The sequence below is a fragment of the Salmo salar genome, chromosome 05 (genome assembly GCF_965601325.2).
Source record: "Salmo salar chromosome 05, fSalSal1, whole genome shotgun sequence".
In the NCBI taxonomy this organism is placed as follows: Eukaryota; Metazoa; Chordata; class Actinopteri; order Salmoniformes; family Salmonidae; genus Salmo; species Salmo salar.
The window spans coordinates 67971452-67987807 of record NC_138295.1 but is presented as its reverse complement, the minus strand read 5'-3'; the positions used below and the strand labels follow the sequence as shown (position 1 = coordinate 67987807).

At 44.8% G+C, this 16356-nt stretch overlaps 1 protein-coding gene across 2 annotated transcripts in view; it reads right to left on the bottom strand.

The window, feature by feature from the left end:
• The window catches only part of LOC106605492 (glutamate receptor ionotropic, kainate 2), a 360182-nt gene that overhangs the window by 245155 nt on the left and 98671 nt on the right, over positions 1–16356 (bottom strand). For both annotated transcript variants that reach the window (XM_082975442.1, XM_082975443.1), the window contains exon 7: positions 15436–15609. In XM_082975442.1, coding sequence (XP_082831568.1) covers positions 15436–15609 — 174 coding nt within the window. The remainder of the gene's footprint in view (positions 1–15435; positions 15610–16356) is intronic.

Genomic DNA, 16356 nt, shown 5'->3' with positions numbered 1-16356 from the left:
CCAGGGGGAAACTACTGCCACCATCATGGCTCCAGCCAGGACCCAGAATAATGGGGGAACTCAATGGAGTGTTAAATAGGAAATCATCTGTTTTCAGTCACACATTTAATGTCATTGCCACTCTCCCAGTCTTTTTCCCTCTCTTTCTTTGCCAACTTTCTCCCTTTATTTTCTTCTCTCTCTCTCTCTCTCTCTCTCTCTCTCTCTCTCTCTCTCTCCCTCACACACACAGCCTCATTGTTGTTGTTGAGGGCCCTAGGTTATCTAATCTAGCATGGGCAGTTTTTCCACTGCGTGTTCACAATAGGGCCATTTGGGCTTGTAATGTGGGTCTGTGCTCCCTCTCACTACCCTCTTCCAGACGACAAGTACCTCCCCCCAGCAGGGTTTCTCCATTAGGGACTTGATAGAGTCCCCCTACCTGGTGCACACGCACACAGACACAGGCACCCAGGCACCCACACACACACACGCACACTCGCACTCGCACACGCACACGCACACGCACACACACACCACACACACACACACACACACACACACACACACACACACACACACACACACACACACACACAAACTGACCTCCTCTACCCTGATTATCTAGTCCATTTTCTCTTCTCCTTAATGGCCAAACTCATGAGGAGAGTCATCCGGCTTTATGACTTTAAAACAGGGAGCAGGGAAATTGATTGAAAAACAGCAGAGTTTTGTGATAGTTAGCAGAGGTCTGAACGGCTGTGTGAATTACCACAGGACTGGCAGGATTATTTGTCCTCTCAGGAGAGTTCTTTGATCCCACTATGGTCTTCCTAGGGCTTGTTTTGTCTTGAGGTGAACAGTGGGTGGTGGACGAATATCATAGAAACACAACTGTGTCTCTCTTGACTGCACAGAGATCCAGGAATTACTCATCGATGAAGCTCATAAAAACCACCAAGCAGAAGTTGTTTTATTATTAGCTGTGCCCACAATTAGATGTAAAGTGTTGTTGGCTGTTGGTCAAAAACACATTAAATCCCACAGCTGCTAATTTTAGCTCCTCTCAAGGTCCTTTCTGAAAATAACAAAATCTATCGTTTTATACTCCATTTCTCTCACTTCTTTGCTCTCCTGTAATCCACACTGAACAGATCTCACATCTCACACCTAACTAGAGTCTTGTCTCCCAGAGGCTGCAGCAATGTGGCGCGCACACACACACACACACACACACACACACACACACACACACACACACACACACACACACACACACACACACACACACACACACACACACAGACACACACACACACACACACATACCCACACACAAACACATACCCACACACACACACACAGACACACACACACACACACACACCATACCCACACACACACACACACACACACCACACACACACACACACAGACACCACACACACACACACACACCACACACACACACACAGACACACACACACACACACACATACCCACACACAAACACATACCCACACACACACTCACAAACACTCACACAAACGCAAACACAGAGTCTAGCAGATCACCGTCGCCTGCCATCAGGTTGCTACCATGAGGAATCGCCGCAGGCTGAGCAAAACCTTTTCACTTCACTGCACTGTCACACTCCCACTGGAGGAGTACAGTCTAAAAGCAGCAGCAGCAACTGGAAGAAAAAGGAAGAAAACCGGTTTGTTCCTTTCTAAGATTTATTTAAGAGAGGAAAGCTTTGGTTTTTATACCTTCAGGTACTTTGACTGTAGCTGAGTGAGTTTGCTTTCATGTTCCGTGAAAATCCCATCTTGTAAGAAGAATAGTCTCAAGATCAAGCTGCTTCACATTCTTGCTGTCTGTCTGTTTTATTGTCTCTCTTCATTTCTGCTAGAGCCCCCTTCTCCATTCTTTCCCCCACCCCACCCCAGTACAGACAGGACCCACAGGGCAGATTGGACACCTGGTCCTATTCATTAGGACACACTGTCGGAAAACATTTTGAAACGGAAAACAAAAACAAGTGTTTCTGATTGGACCTGTTCTGGTGATCCTTCCCTGTTTTAGTCCGTTTTCTTCCGTTTGGTGCCTAATGAATAGGATCCTGGATTGTGACTAAATAGTTAATCTGCCAAATTAGCTTTCTCTATTTACAGTTTTTAACAATCACTTTGGCACTAATTTCAGAACCTTGTGGTCATTTTTCAAAACTCTAGACACAAAACTCAAAACGGTCATCACTTGTAACACAGGCTGTCCAATGTTCAAAACATTGCATTGTGCATTCATATCTTTAAAGAAACCTTGCACTTGCAGAATCATTGGTTCAAATAACTCATTTATCATGAAATACCATAGGAACATTCATTTAGATCACCCACACACAAGATACCGATAGTTTCACTCTGAAGTTGTTCGTACAATCATTAAATATTGTAGTACAAAATATGTGATACATGTTTCATTATGCTACTATATGTAAATACATCACTGTAAAAGGACTAGTAGAGAGAATACTACAGACACAGTGGAATCATTGAACAAAATATGAAATTTATTGATGAAATACAATAAAATCACAACACAGGTTTCTTTGAATCAAAGCTAAAATGATTAACTATAAAATAAGAAAAAACTGTTAAAGGTCAACTGCAGTGTTCCTCACCTGGCTTACTGTAAAAAGCAAAACAAAGGATGGATTACTGTACTTCTACTGTACTTCCATCAACCCTGTCTTGTGGATTTGGCCACAGGTTTTCATCCACATCACAATGGATGTTTTCATTAGCCAAACATCTTGGGAAGAATCTTCAGGCATGGTGAATCCAGGCCTGACACTGGTCTGCCATGATGTCATTGCATGCGTCATCTATGGCCTGGAGAAGGGTGGCTTGTTCGTGAAGGCGCCTATCATATACCTTCCACCTCCATGTGGAGAAAAATTCCTCAATCGGGGTAAGGAAAGGAGAGTATGGGGGTAAGTACAGGGTGGTAAATTGTGGATGGGCCTGAAACCATGCTTGCACCATTTGAGCATGGTGGAACCTGACATTATCCCACACAATGACATAGGTCACGCCATCAGCTCTACAGACCTGATTTAGCTCATCAAGGAAGGTTACATTCGAACAGCGAATCATGTGACTGCCTGCAACTCAATATATAGAGTATATAGAGTAGAGAGCTTTAAATGTTTTCCACCAAACATTAGAACGGGCAAGATGCGTAATCTAAGCAACTTTGACCGTGGAATGATAGTTGATGCCACACATGGTGATTCCAGCATCTCAGAAACAGCTGCCTTCCTGGGATTTTTACGCACTACAGTCTCTAGCGTTTACAGAGAATGGTGCGATAAACAAAACACATTCAGTGAGCGGCAGTTCTGTGGGCAAAAACACCTTGTTAATGAGCGAGGTCAGAGGAGAATGTCCAGACTCATTCAAGCTAACAGAAAGGCCACAAATGCTCAAATAACAGCTGTTTAAAACAGTGGTGTGCAGAATGGCATCTCTTAACGTACAACACCGTGAATAATTCAGGCTGGTGTGGAGGCAAAACGGGGTCCTACCCAGTACTAGATAGGTGTACCTAATACAGTGGCCATTGAGTGTACAGTAATGTCAAATCTGAAAACATGGTCTGGAAAAGTGGTACATGGGACCATAGAAACAGTGTCTGATAAATAATGATGATGAAATATTACATCCATAGATAATGTAGTCCAATTGGTTCACGTTCCACAGTAAGTGGTGTCAATGGATCTCGTTATACTGAAACTTTCATGATCTAAACATGGAATATTGTTTGTCAGTTTCCATAAAACTATGCATTAAGAGTAATGCAACAGTTACTTATCATTTTGATCAGTTGTATCAATTGATAGTTAGATCATTGTAATGAAATGAATAGACAGTCATCTCAGATGTAATGTGTGAATTGCATTTTGAAATGGTAATACTTTGATGTTAAGTTGTGTCATTTTGAACAGGTGATTTTAGTTCAATGAACAAATGATCTTAGCTTTATGCGTATTGTATCCAAGCAATTGGAAAAAGTGTTAGTTTTGCAAAATTTGCATTTTGATCATTGGTTGTGAGTTTTGTGTCTAGAGTTTTGAAAAATGACATCAAGGTTCCGAAATTTGTGTCAAAGGGATTGTGAAAAACTGTAATAAGAGGACACTGACTGCAAGGATGGAGCACTGGGGCCATTTCATTAACTCTGAACTCTGACCCTTTATGACCCCATCCCTTATTTGACCCTCAGGACAATATGACAGGACCATTATACATTATGTTTAAGAACTATACCAATGTGGAATTGAACTGGTCATCCAAGACCACATTACACTTCAAAATGTAACCAAATGTTGAATTGCACAGGTCATCTGCTTGGCCACAGTCCATAGGGTAGTGTTATTTTCTAAGTGAACTTTCATTTACATAACAGAGGTCTAATATAAGTGTAATGTTAGCTTGGTGTACGTGAGATGTGTTGTTAGGGGATTTGGATTAAGATTTTGAATAGACAGTCTATTCTAACCCCCCAGCTGTTGTGAGTCAGTCATTGTGAGCCTAACAGTAAATTTGTGGCACTTCTTTACATATTCTTGGTATTATTGCCAGAATAAATGTGAATTGGATAATATACATCGCAAAGCTAGGACTGTGGTATTATCTTTTCTTATTGAATTTTGCATGAGATGTTTATCATGGTGGCTCATCACCCGATCCTGTATTCTAACATGACTGTGACCTTGTATTGAATATATTTCATTCATACAACTAAGAAAATGTCCTCCAGGCCCTGCCTATAATCCTGGAGGCAAGGGATTGAATAGAAGAAGAATGTCTCTGCTCTATAACACCTACAGAAGCCTTGTGAGCAGCTGTCTGATGAGAGGCCCTTTCAGTCAAAGTAAGAAAAGACTCAAAGGGAGACCATGCCATCAGATTCCCTTTGGCTGTCTTGATGTCTTTTTGTTTTGAAGAGGAGGAAGGTAGCCCAGGGGCCTTGTTTTTGAGCTCTCTTTGTACATGCATGTGTGTTTATGTGCATGTGTGTGTGTGTATGTCTAAGCAGCTGCAGGTTTATACCTGACTCACCCGTGGCTCACAGCAACATTACATCCCTGAACCGAGCACGCCCCCATTCTCATCGACGGGGCTGTAGTGGAGCAGGTTGAGAGCTTCAAGTTCCTTGGTGTCCACATCAACAACAAACTAGAATGGTCCAAACACACCAAGACAGTCGTGAAGAGGGCACAACAAAGCCTATTCCCCCTCAGGAAACTAAAAAGATTTGACATGGGTCCTGAGATCCTCAAAAGGTTCTACAGCTGCAACATCGAGAGCGTCCTGACTGGTTGCATCACTGCCTGGTACGGCAATTGCTCAGCCTCTGACCACAAGGCACTACAGAGGGTAATGCGTACAGCCCAGTACATCACTGGGGCTAAGCTGCCTGCCATCCAGGACCTCTACACCAGGCGGTGTCAGAGGAAGGCCCTAAAAATTGTCAAAGACCCCAGCCACCCCAGTCATAGACTGTTCTCTACTACCGCATGGCAAGCGGTACCGGAGTGCCAAGTCTATGACAAAAAGGCTTCTCAACAGTTTTTACCCCCATGCCATAAGACTCCTGAACAGGTAATCAAATGGCTACCTGGACTATTTGCATTGTGTGCCCCCCCCCCCCCCCCCCAAACCCTCTTTTTACGCTGCTGCTAATCTCTGTTTATCATATATGCATAGTCACTTTAACTATACATTCATGTACATACTACCTCAATTAGGCCGACTAACCGGTGCCCCCGCACATTGGCTACCCGGACTATTTGCATTGTGTCCCACCACCCACCACCCGCCAACCCCTCTTTATGCTACTGCTACTCTCTGTTCATCATATATGCATAGTCACTTTAACCATATCTACATGTACATACTACCTCAATCAGCCTGACTAACTGGTGTCTGTATGTAGCCTCGCTACTTTTATAGCCTCACTACTGTATATAGCCTGTCTTTTTACTGTTGTTTTATTTCTTTACTTACCTATTGTTCACCTAATACCTTTTTTGCGCTATTGGTTAGAGCCTGTAAGTAAGCATTTCACTGTAAGGTCTACACCTGTTGTATTCGGCACACATGACAAATAAACTTTCATTTGATTTGATCAGAACACTGCATCATGGTAATTCTGAGAGAACGCTGTGATTACTGATGAGAGTGAACACTTGAATGTGTATTATTGTGTGAGAACTAGATTAGTTTAATATCACAATCTGCGTTATCTATATAGCTCATTCTTACCATAAACCCTGTGTGAGTTACAACTGTTCAGATTATGTGAGTGAGATTAGTCCTGACAGTCCAGTGCAGTAAAGCGGGTGCCACACACATAGTGTGGGTGAAGTGAGATGTTGAAATGTTGCAGTTTCTGAGGTCCAATGTGGTTACAGCATTACAGTGATAAAGAGCTGGGGGTTTAGCCTCCCTTCTTCAACCCAGCTCTGAGTGGACTTGACCCCCTGTGATCCCCCTCTCTTCTCCCTCCACCCCCCCTCACCCCCTCTCACCACCTCCTCCCTCCTGCGTACCATTTGATCTCAGCTCTCAGGAACATAAATTTGTTTTTAAGTCTTTAAGAAGAGATTTTCCAATTAAAAATACCCCACTCTGTCAGGCATACAAATGCTGCCCAGGCCAGCCTTGAATAGGGTCTACAGACATGAAGCCTCAGAGCAGAGAGCTATACAGTGTGTGTGTGTGTGTGTGTGTGTGTGTGTGTGTGTGTGTGTGTGTGTGTGTGTGTGTGTGTGTGTGTGTGTGTGTGTGTGTGTGTGTGTGTGTGTGTGTGTGTGTGTGTGTGTGTGTGTGTGTGTGTGTGGTGTGCGTGTGTGCGTGTGCGTGCAGAACCAGAGTGCTTAACTAGCAGAATCCAGCGTGGTGTGACTAAGACACAGCATCAGGAGAAATAATAGCCTTAAACACTCAACTGAATCTGGTGGTTTCCCCAGCAACGATAGATAATGAGCAAAAAGAGGAATCTGCTCCAAGGGCTCTCTGAGCGGAGCTGCAGTTAATATGTATGTTTATAATGAGCATCGGTTATACAGGATGTGGCTAAAATATATGTCAAATGATACGAGCAGCAATTTGAGTGTAATGTTTAAAATTCCAAACACAGAAATTGAACATGTTTGAAATTTGAATAACATCTAAGATGATAGGCATACTACATGTCTTGCTGTTTACAATGACCTTCAACAAAGGTTAGTATATATACTGTCTAGAAGAATGTCAAAGCAAATGGAATAGGATTCAAGATTGTACTGAGCTGGCTTTGACTGCATCAATACATTGAGGTCATTCTGCAGAGGAGGAAAGGTGAATCCCTTTACCTGCCACTGTCTCTCTCTGTTATAAAGCTGTGCTGTAGCCTTGAACTATACTTGAAGAGTTTCTTAGCAAAACACTATATATCCGCTCAGAGAAATAAGTAGTACTGCTACAGTAGGTTTTACACAGTCAAATGTAACAAATAACAAACATTTTATTAAGAACTGTACAAATGATACATTTGTAACATCAATATTTTTCAAAAATGAATCAATACAGTAACATGAGATCTATATGTAAACTGTTAACATTTTACACTTAAGTCATTTAGCAGATGCTCTTATGCAGAGCGACTTGACCTTAAGATAGCTAGGTGAGACATCTACATATCACAGTTCATATACAGGATACAAACATTGCATTCTAGCTAAACAATGGATATATAGTGTTTTGCAAAAAACACATTTTAATACACATCTAAAATCTCAGAATAAAAAATCTGACAACATAAATATTTTACACACACATGATTATAGCCATAAGCAATCATTTCTGATGAAAAAACACAAATGTGAAACATTGGTGGATATAGCGTTTTGGAAATAAACTCTTCACTTACTCTATAGACATGGCAATGTCAATCACTGCTTTTTCTCCAGCGTTTCTTTCATCCATCCTCTGACTTTCTTTCTCTCTCTCGCTATCTCTCTTACTTTCTCTGTGTATAGACAAGTTATCGTTATTCACTGTGTATTTATTCTCTTTCTCTCTCCCTCTCCCTCTCTCTCTCTCTTTCTTCTTTTCCTTCTCTCTCTCTCGCTTTCCCTTTACCCGCCTCTCTATGAGCTCTCGTCAGTGTTGGATCTACATTAATTCTGGCTCTATAGATCTGCCACTGTCGCTGTGTTTAATCAGGGTGCAGCACATGGCTGGGAGCAGTGCACTGTGGGTAACTGATCTAATGATGGCTGGTAACGCTGACTGGAGTTGAGCCGGTCTGAGACCAGCAGCTCATTACAGATGCAACGTCACTCCCAGAAACACTTAAAAGACAGGGACATTTTGAAAAAGAGAAGGATGATGTGAAAATGACAAGGAGGATGAGGAAAGGAGAGGGAGGATGAGGAAAGGAGGGGAAGGATGAGGAAAGGAGGGTGAAGGATGAGGAAAGGAGTGGGATGATGAGGAAAGGAGGGGAAGGATGAGGAAAGGAGGGTGAAGGATGAGGAAAGGAGTGGGATGATGAGGAAAGGAGGGGGAGGATGAGGAAAGGAGTGGGATGATGAGGAAAGGAGGGGAAGGATGAGGAAAGGAGTGGGATGATGAGGATAGGAGTGGGAGGATGAGGAAAGGAGAGGGAAGATGAGGATGAGGAAAGGAGGGGGAGGATGAGGTAAGGAGAGGGAGGATGAGGAGAGGAAAGGAGAGGGAGGATGAGGAAAGGAGAGGGAGGATGAGGAAAGGATAGGGAGGATGAGGAGAGGAGAGGGAGGATGAGGAGAGGGAGAGTGAGGAAAGGAGAGGGAGGATGAGGAAAGGATAGGGAGGATGAGGAGAGGAGAGGGAGGATGAGGAGAGGGAGGATGAGGAAAGGAGAGGGAGGATGAGGAGAGGAAAGGAGAGGGAGGATGAGGAAAGGAGAGGGAGGATGAGGAAAGGATAGGGAGGATGAGGAGAGGAGAGGGAGGATGAGGAGAGGAGAGGGAGGATGAGGAAAGGAGAGGGAGGATGAGGAAAGGAGAGGGAGGATGAGGAAAGGAGAGGGAGGATGAGGAAATGAGAGGGAGGATGAGGAACGGATAGGGAGGATGAGGAGAGGAGAGGGAGGATGAGGAAAGGAGAGGGAAGATGAGGATGAGGAAAGGAGAGGAAGGATGAGGTAAGGAGAGGGAAGATGAGGATGAGGAAAGGAGAGGGAGGATGAGGAAAGGAGAGTTAGGATGAGGAAAGGAGAGGGAGGATGAAGAAAGGAGATGGAGGATGAGGAAAGGAAAGTGAGGATAAGGAAAGGAGTGGGAGGATGAGGAAAGGAGAGGGAGGGAGGATAAGGAAAGGAGAGGAGGATGAGGAAAGGAGAGGGAGGATGAGGAAAGGAGAAGGAGGATGAGGAAAGGAGAGGGAGGATGAGGAAAGGAGAGGGGGGATGAGGAAAGGAGGGGGAGGATGAGGTAAGGAGAGGGAGAATAGGGAGAGGAAAGGAGAGGGAGGATGAGGAAAGGAGAGGGAGGATGAGGAAAGGATAGGGAGGATGAGGAAAGGAGAGGGAGGATGAGAAAAGGAGAGGGAGGATGAGGAGAGGATAGGGAGGATGAGGAAAGGATAGGGAGGATGAGGAAAGGATAGGGAGGATGAGGAGAGGAGAGGGAGGATGAGGAAAGGATAGGGAGGATGAGGAAAGGAGAGGGAGGATGAGGAAAGGAGAGGGGGGATGAGGAAAGGATAGGGAGGATGAGGAAAGGAGAGGGAGGATGAGGAAAGGAGAGGGAGGATGAGGACAAAATGCTGCTGACCTTCTCAAAACCCAAACACTGGCGGGTTTTGTTGTTATACACATGGGACCTTACAACCCATACCATCAGTATGTAGGATACCGATGGTATGCAGACAGTCAAATAGATATTCAACTTTGTCAATTCTGAGTTCAAATGAGATGACATACACTGAGTGTAAACACCTGCTCTTTCCATGACATAGACTGACCAAGTTCAATCAGTGTAGATGAAGGGGAGGAGACAGGTTAAAGGTTTTTTAAGCTTTGAGACAATTGAGACATGGATTGTGTGTGTGCCATTCAGAGGGTGAATGGGCAGGACAAAAGATTGAAGTGCCTTTCAACGGGGTATGGTAGTAGGTGCCAGATGCACCGGTTTGAGTGTGTCAAGAACTGCAACGCTGCTGGGTTTTTCACACTCAACAGTCTGCTGTGTGTATCACGAATGGTCAACCACCCAAAGGACATCCAGCCAACTTGACACTGTGGGAAGCATTGGAGTCAACATGGGCCAGCATCCCTGTGGAATGCTTTTGACACCTTATAGATTCCATGCACCGACGAATTGAGGCTGTTCTGAGGGTGCAACTCAATATTAAGAAGGAGTTCCTAATGTTTTGTGCACTCAGTGTATGGGGGGGGGGGGGGGGATTATAAGCATTAGATATAGAGTCAGATCCTTAACATGGAGATTTTTCACATGGTTTAGACTGAGAGTAGAAGTTTGATAGTGGGAGAGAGTAACATGGCTCATAGTTCTCAGGGGAGCAGTGGGGTGATATGTGGAGCTGGCAGCAGTCCCTGGAGGAGAGGAGACCTAGTCAGTTGTGTGTGTCTTCCACATTTAACCCAACCCCTCTGAATCAGAGAAGTGTGGGGGGCTGCCATAATCCACTGTTGGGGGTTAACTGCATTGCTCAAGGGCAGAACGGTTACTGGCCCAACGCTCTTAACCACTAGGCTACCTGCCGACCCTGAGAGAGAGGAGAGGGTATTGAGGAGAGGTAAACAGGAAAGGGGATAGAGGAGAAGAGAGGAGTGGGGTGGATGGAGGAGAGGGTGATGGTGGAAAGGAGAAGGGGGATAGAGGAGAGGAGAGGAGAGGAGAGGAGAGGAGAGGAGAGGAGAGGAGAGGAGAGGAGAGGAGAGGAGAGGAGAGGAGAGGAGAGGAGAGGAGAGGAGAGGAGAGGAGAGGAGGATGTCAGAGTGGGGGGATGGGGGATTGGGGGAGGACGACATGCCAGCCCTGTTTCCAAAATCTAGATTATCACTCCGTTTCCGTAGTAACCCATCTCCAGGGACACCTGTCTATGCTGCTACCTGGCGGCGATACCGTGGGGCACATAGTTATTAATGCAGCCCCGTGTCTGTGCACACTGCATGTGACAGTGGCTACGCTTCCACCTGCACACACACACACACACACACACACACACACACACACACACACACACACACACACACACACACCTGCACACACAAACCCACACACACCATCAGCATGCTACACACAGCCACCACAGCGCCAACAACAAATGACAGCAGCTCAGCCAGAACACAAAATGGACACACATACTACTTCATTTATATCTCTATGTTTTAAATGGGCTATAGTCTGCTTCCACTGACTGGACTAAAGAATAGGATTTCTAACCAATCAGAATCAAGATGTTTCAATAAATGTTGTGGTATGATATAGTAAAAGCTTGTCAAACGGTAATCCAATAGGAAGACCTAAAACCACACAGTGTGTGCTTTGCAGAGGTATTGAATGGGATAAAGGATGAGAATGGTCTAGCTTTGGGTCATCTCAGTGGCAGTAGAGCCTCTGGCCTTGGGAGAAGAGGGGGGCACTGCCTGTCTCTGCCAGCTACCACACATGCCAACCAGCTGCCAGAATAATGCCCACGCATACTCCACTTCCAAATTCCTCTCCCCGCATGTGGACAGATGCAGCGCCAAATCCCAAATCCCAAATCCAAGACCCTTAGCCACAAAAAAAGCGAGCTGGCCTGAAATACAGAGAGAGGCAGACGACCACAGAGGAGCTTCATCTGTGGGGTGGAGAAATGGGGTTCAAATGGGGTTCATTACAAAACCAAGACTGAAGAGGATGCCAATATCTGGTAAAGAATTATCGCTCACTCCCATATAGTAGCTCTCACTTCTATTGGAGAGTTGTCATAGTACTGGAATAAAATGTGTCTTATCTCAGGGTCTGTCCAGGGTCTGTCCAGGGTCTGTCCAGGGTCTGTCCAGGGTCTGTCCAGGGACTCTCCAGGGTCTGTCCAGGGTCTGTCCAGGGTCTGTCCAGGGACTCTCCAGGGTCTGTCCAGGGTCTGTCCAGGGTCTGTCCAGGGCTGTGTCAGGAGTTCGCTGGCTTGCCAGGGCTGTTTAAGGGCTGACCCATTGTCTAACATCAGATAGAGTGATGGTGACGCATGTCACGTTAGAATGACGCCATCTGTCGGAAGACATTGGGGGCTGACCCTGCTGGCCAGGTCTGTCCAGGGCTGTTCAGGTGTGTTCAGGGCTTGTCCAGCAGCCTGCAAGCTGGCCAGGGTCAGCTCCCCCCTCTCCGGCAGGCAGCAGCCATGTTCTCCGCCCCTTGCTGCAACTCAGGGAGATCACCCCGGAGACGCCATGGTGACGGCATGATGGACAGATCGATCAGGAGAAGGCGCTGAGCCGAGGGGATGGCTAAGAGAGCACAGAATAATTATTCTCTCAATCTCTCCTCACTATTCTCTCTCTTTCTCTCTCTCTCTCTCCCTCTCCTCCATTTTCTCAATCGTTCTCCTTCTCCATTCAACCGGTCTCTTTCTCTCTGTCTCGATACTCTTTCTATGTCTGGTTTCATTCTTTACATCTGTAAGAGTTTCTGCAAGTCTTTCAGTCTGCAATATGATGTATGTGTATGGCTGTTTGAGTGATGGGTGAGTAATGTGATTCCATATGTGTTTGACTGCTGTTATTGAGAAGTATTTTCCCATAGCCGGACATGTAATGATAGCCTAGCTGCACAAAATGGCATCCCACCCAGTAGCACAGACGTGTCCATTTGAATTTGCCCTGGATCTATGTCTATCATTCTTCATGGGGAAAGTATTGGTATGATTACTGATGGTGTGGTTGCTAGGTTTCCATTACAGGAACACCATATTATCCTCAAACTCCTGACTTAAACAAAAGAGCGGCCAACTACATTCAAATCATGGGGTTAGGTATCTGCCCTGACCCAAAGAGAGAGCTGGTTAAAAAGTAATGCCTCCTCTCTCCAACTCAAGACAGAGAGATAAATTGTAGGATGTATGGTCATGCCTGGGTGTTTTGGGAATCTCCTTGAGATTAGCCTAGCCGCCTCAGAGTGAAACAGACAGAAGCTAAAGCAATTAGCAAGCAGGAGAAATTATGCTAATGAGACTGTAGGGCTTGTTAGGTCATTTTCATTATGCGTGTTAAGCCGTGACAGGGCAGGACTTCCTTCTCCAAAGGAAGATTAATTGTAGCATAAAGGAATGAGGTGCAGAATTAAGCATTATTATTCAGCATTGCAGCACACAAACAAATCTAGAAAAAAAAGAGAAGAAGGAGAAAAAAACATCCTGGGGTGAAAATGAAAATTCGCCGGTTTGATCATTATCCTCTTTGACACCGGGGTTTGTTTCTGAGGTTTTACAGGCGACAGGAATCTTTCGTGAGTCACAGCCAAATAAGGCAGGCCCCGAGATCAATTTAAGCCAAAATAACAAGGCTGTAGCCAAGCTAGGTGGGAGAGGACCACCTCTCTCTAATCTCTCAGAGTGCTCTGTTCTGCAGATCAAACAGTAGGAGAGGAACAGGGATTAAATCACACAGAAAAGTCAAATCCAAAGTGTTAAAAGTTGTTTTAAACACCTGGTGCCTGGACCAGGATTTGTCTACCTCTTCACCCCTTTTTGCTGGATATGATTTTGCCTGTTCTCCATCTATTCTCCATTCTTTCCAACATCATTGTAGAAAAACATGATCCATCCACACACAAACGCACACACAAAGAAACACACAACATTTCCATAGTGTTTCAAACAATAAACTTTGAAAGCAGTGGGACGAAAAAAAAGAGCTGTATAAAAATAGCTGAGTCTTTGTATTGCTCTGGGTGTAATCTGTCATGATCGCCAGTCCATAAGTTACATCAGCGGTTCAGTACTTAAGCACACAAGACTGTAAATACAGCTCACAATTGAAGCCGTTAATCAAACGTTTACGGAACCTTTCGCCATGTCAATATGCATTAGCTGCTGACTGATTGCCATTTGTCTAATGAATCAATCCCCGCCTTCCAACTATGCCATTAATTCCCTGATGAGCGGGGTCACAGCACAGTACCTCCCCTGGAATAAATCTTCTGATGCCTCTGATCCAAAAATAACAGTCTTATGAAGTAATACTCATCCAGTGTTATAGACTACATAAGGAAGAGAGGGGAACACAAACAGCTGATAGAGGGCTTTGCGGTTGTCCTTGCCACTACATATAGTGGACTGAAGACCTATTGATCTGAGAGAGCTAATTTATGTACATGCGTGTGGAGGGCGAAGCACCAAGTCAGTTGATTCCTTAGGTTTCAATTGACTATGTGTCAGAAAAATACATCAATTGCCCCAGTCCAACTGACCCACTAATCCAACAGAAGACTCTTACAAAGAGGCAAACCGGTCTAAGATACAGTACAACCCTGGAACTAAGTCTTCAGAAAGGTTCCTTGAACCTTAAAGGAAGCTCTCTATCCTCCAGTGGCAAGCCACAGCTATCAACACCCAGCCAGCATCCGCTTCCCTCCAACTGGAATATGAGCAGTCAGTCCAGCCATATGTCACTTTTAGCACCTTAACAGTTGTTTTGGAATGAATCTGGAACCCTAATTCCAGTCATTTATCTCCCTTTCTCTACCTCTCTCTCGATCTCGCTCTCTCGCCCTCCCTGTCCTCCCTCTCTCCTTGTCTCTGGGGAGTTCATATTTTGGCAGTGCTCCCAGATAAGAGAGAGTAGCGGTGTAGCAGGACTGCTGTAGAACAGTCATTACTGGCTGTGTGCTGTTATCAGAGAGGGGTTGGATCCATGCAATAGGAGCCATGTTATCACACAGGGCTCAGAGACCAGGGACCCAGGAGGTCGTGTGCTTCAGTCCTCTGGGACAGGCTGGATGCTCACAGGAAGACGATGCTCACAGGAAGATGACGCTCACAGCAAGGCTGTTTCACTAACGGCTAATGCATTGGCAACAATCACACACAGAGAAAGCAAAATCTAGGTCCAAACAACATTCCTGCCTTACTCCATCAAATGTCTAATGTGATATCTAAAATATCTAGGAAAAAATCTAATGGTAGAATGGATTTCTCTGCCACACAGCAGTAACACTTCCAGCATAAGTCTCTATTCCATAGTAATAATATTCGTAACTTTGCAGAAGAGCAGAGCAACAAAGAGTTATAGACATATAGCCGAATCATAGTAGCTGCTGCGTCCGAAATGGACTAAAGGCTATAGGGAATAGAGGTTAGCAAATAGGGTGCTATTTCCGATTGGCCTCATACAGTAGCTGTAGTGGTGACTCACCGTCATGAAGCCGTCCAGTAGGCCAGAGTCAGGTTTGGGCGGGGCCTGCAGGCGTTCCATGGACCACTTCTCTATGATGGAGGCCACTTGGCTGTTCTCCGTATTCAGGATCCTAAAGCCAGTCATGTTCACCCCACTGTAACGGTAGGCCTCCACATCCAGCGCAAACAGGTCCTGACAGGGAAGAGTTAAGAGTCAGGCATGTAGGAAAATAACATACATAGGCCTATATATAATATGCTAAAGAGGGATTATAATTGTGTTATAAACAAAGCTAAACAGAGCCATTTTTGCCAGTATGAGCAAAGTATAGACTAAGAATTAAATAGGAATGCTGATTGTGAATATGCAAGGACATGGTAGGAATGTGAGTTGATGTGTGGTGTCTGAGTGCTGTCCTCTGCTGGAGCAAACACTGGAGTATAAAGTCAAATGTGGCAGAAAATGGCTGCCATATGTGTTCATCGATGTGGATGGGTTGTTCACTCTGGTGGGAGAATTAAGCTCTCAGCACTGCGTTAGAACATCCTCCTGTCTATTCCCTCTCCTCAGACCCTCCCCAACTCCTCATCTTCACTCATTTTCACTTTTCTCATTTCATACATCCTGCAAATGGCTTCGCCAGACTTAATTGCATTCATTGTGATACACTGAATGGCTTCTATAAAGAGAATGTGGACATTTAGATCTTTCATTTTAAAAAATGTAATGGAAGGATGTATTTTTTCTTGATGAAAAGCTCTGGCAGCGAAGAAAACAGAAGGTTTTAGTTCAAAGGATTTTAATATTCTGGCTGGGGAGGGTGCAGGAGTGTTTTGACTCTAGCTACTGTTAGATGAATGAGATATGGCTTTAACAGGAGTAAGACTTGAATAATGTTTCTGACCTGACAACGGGACAGGGAGTGAATATGAGAGAGAG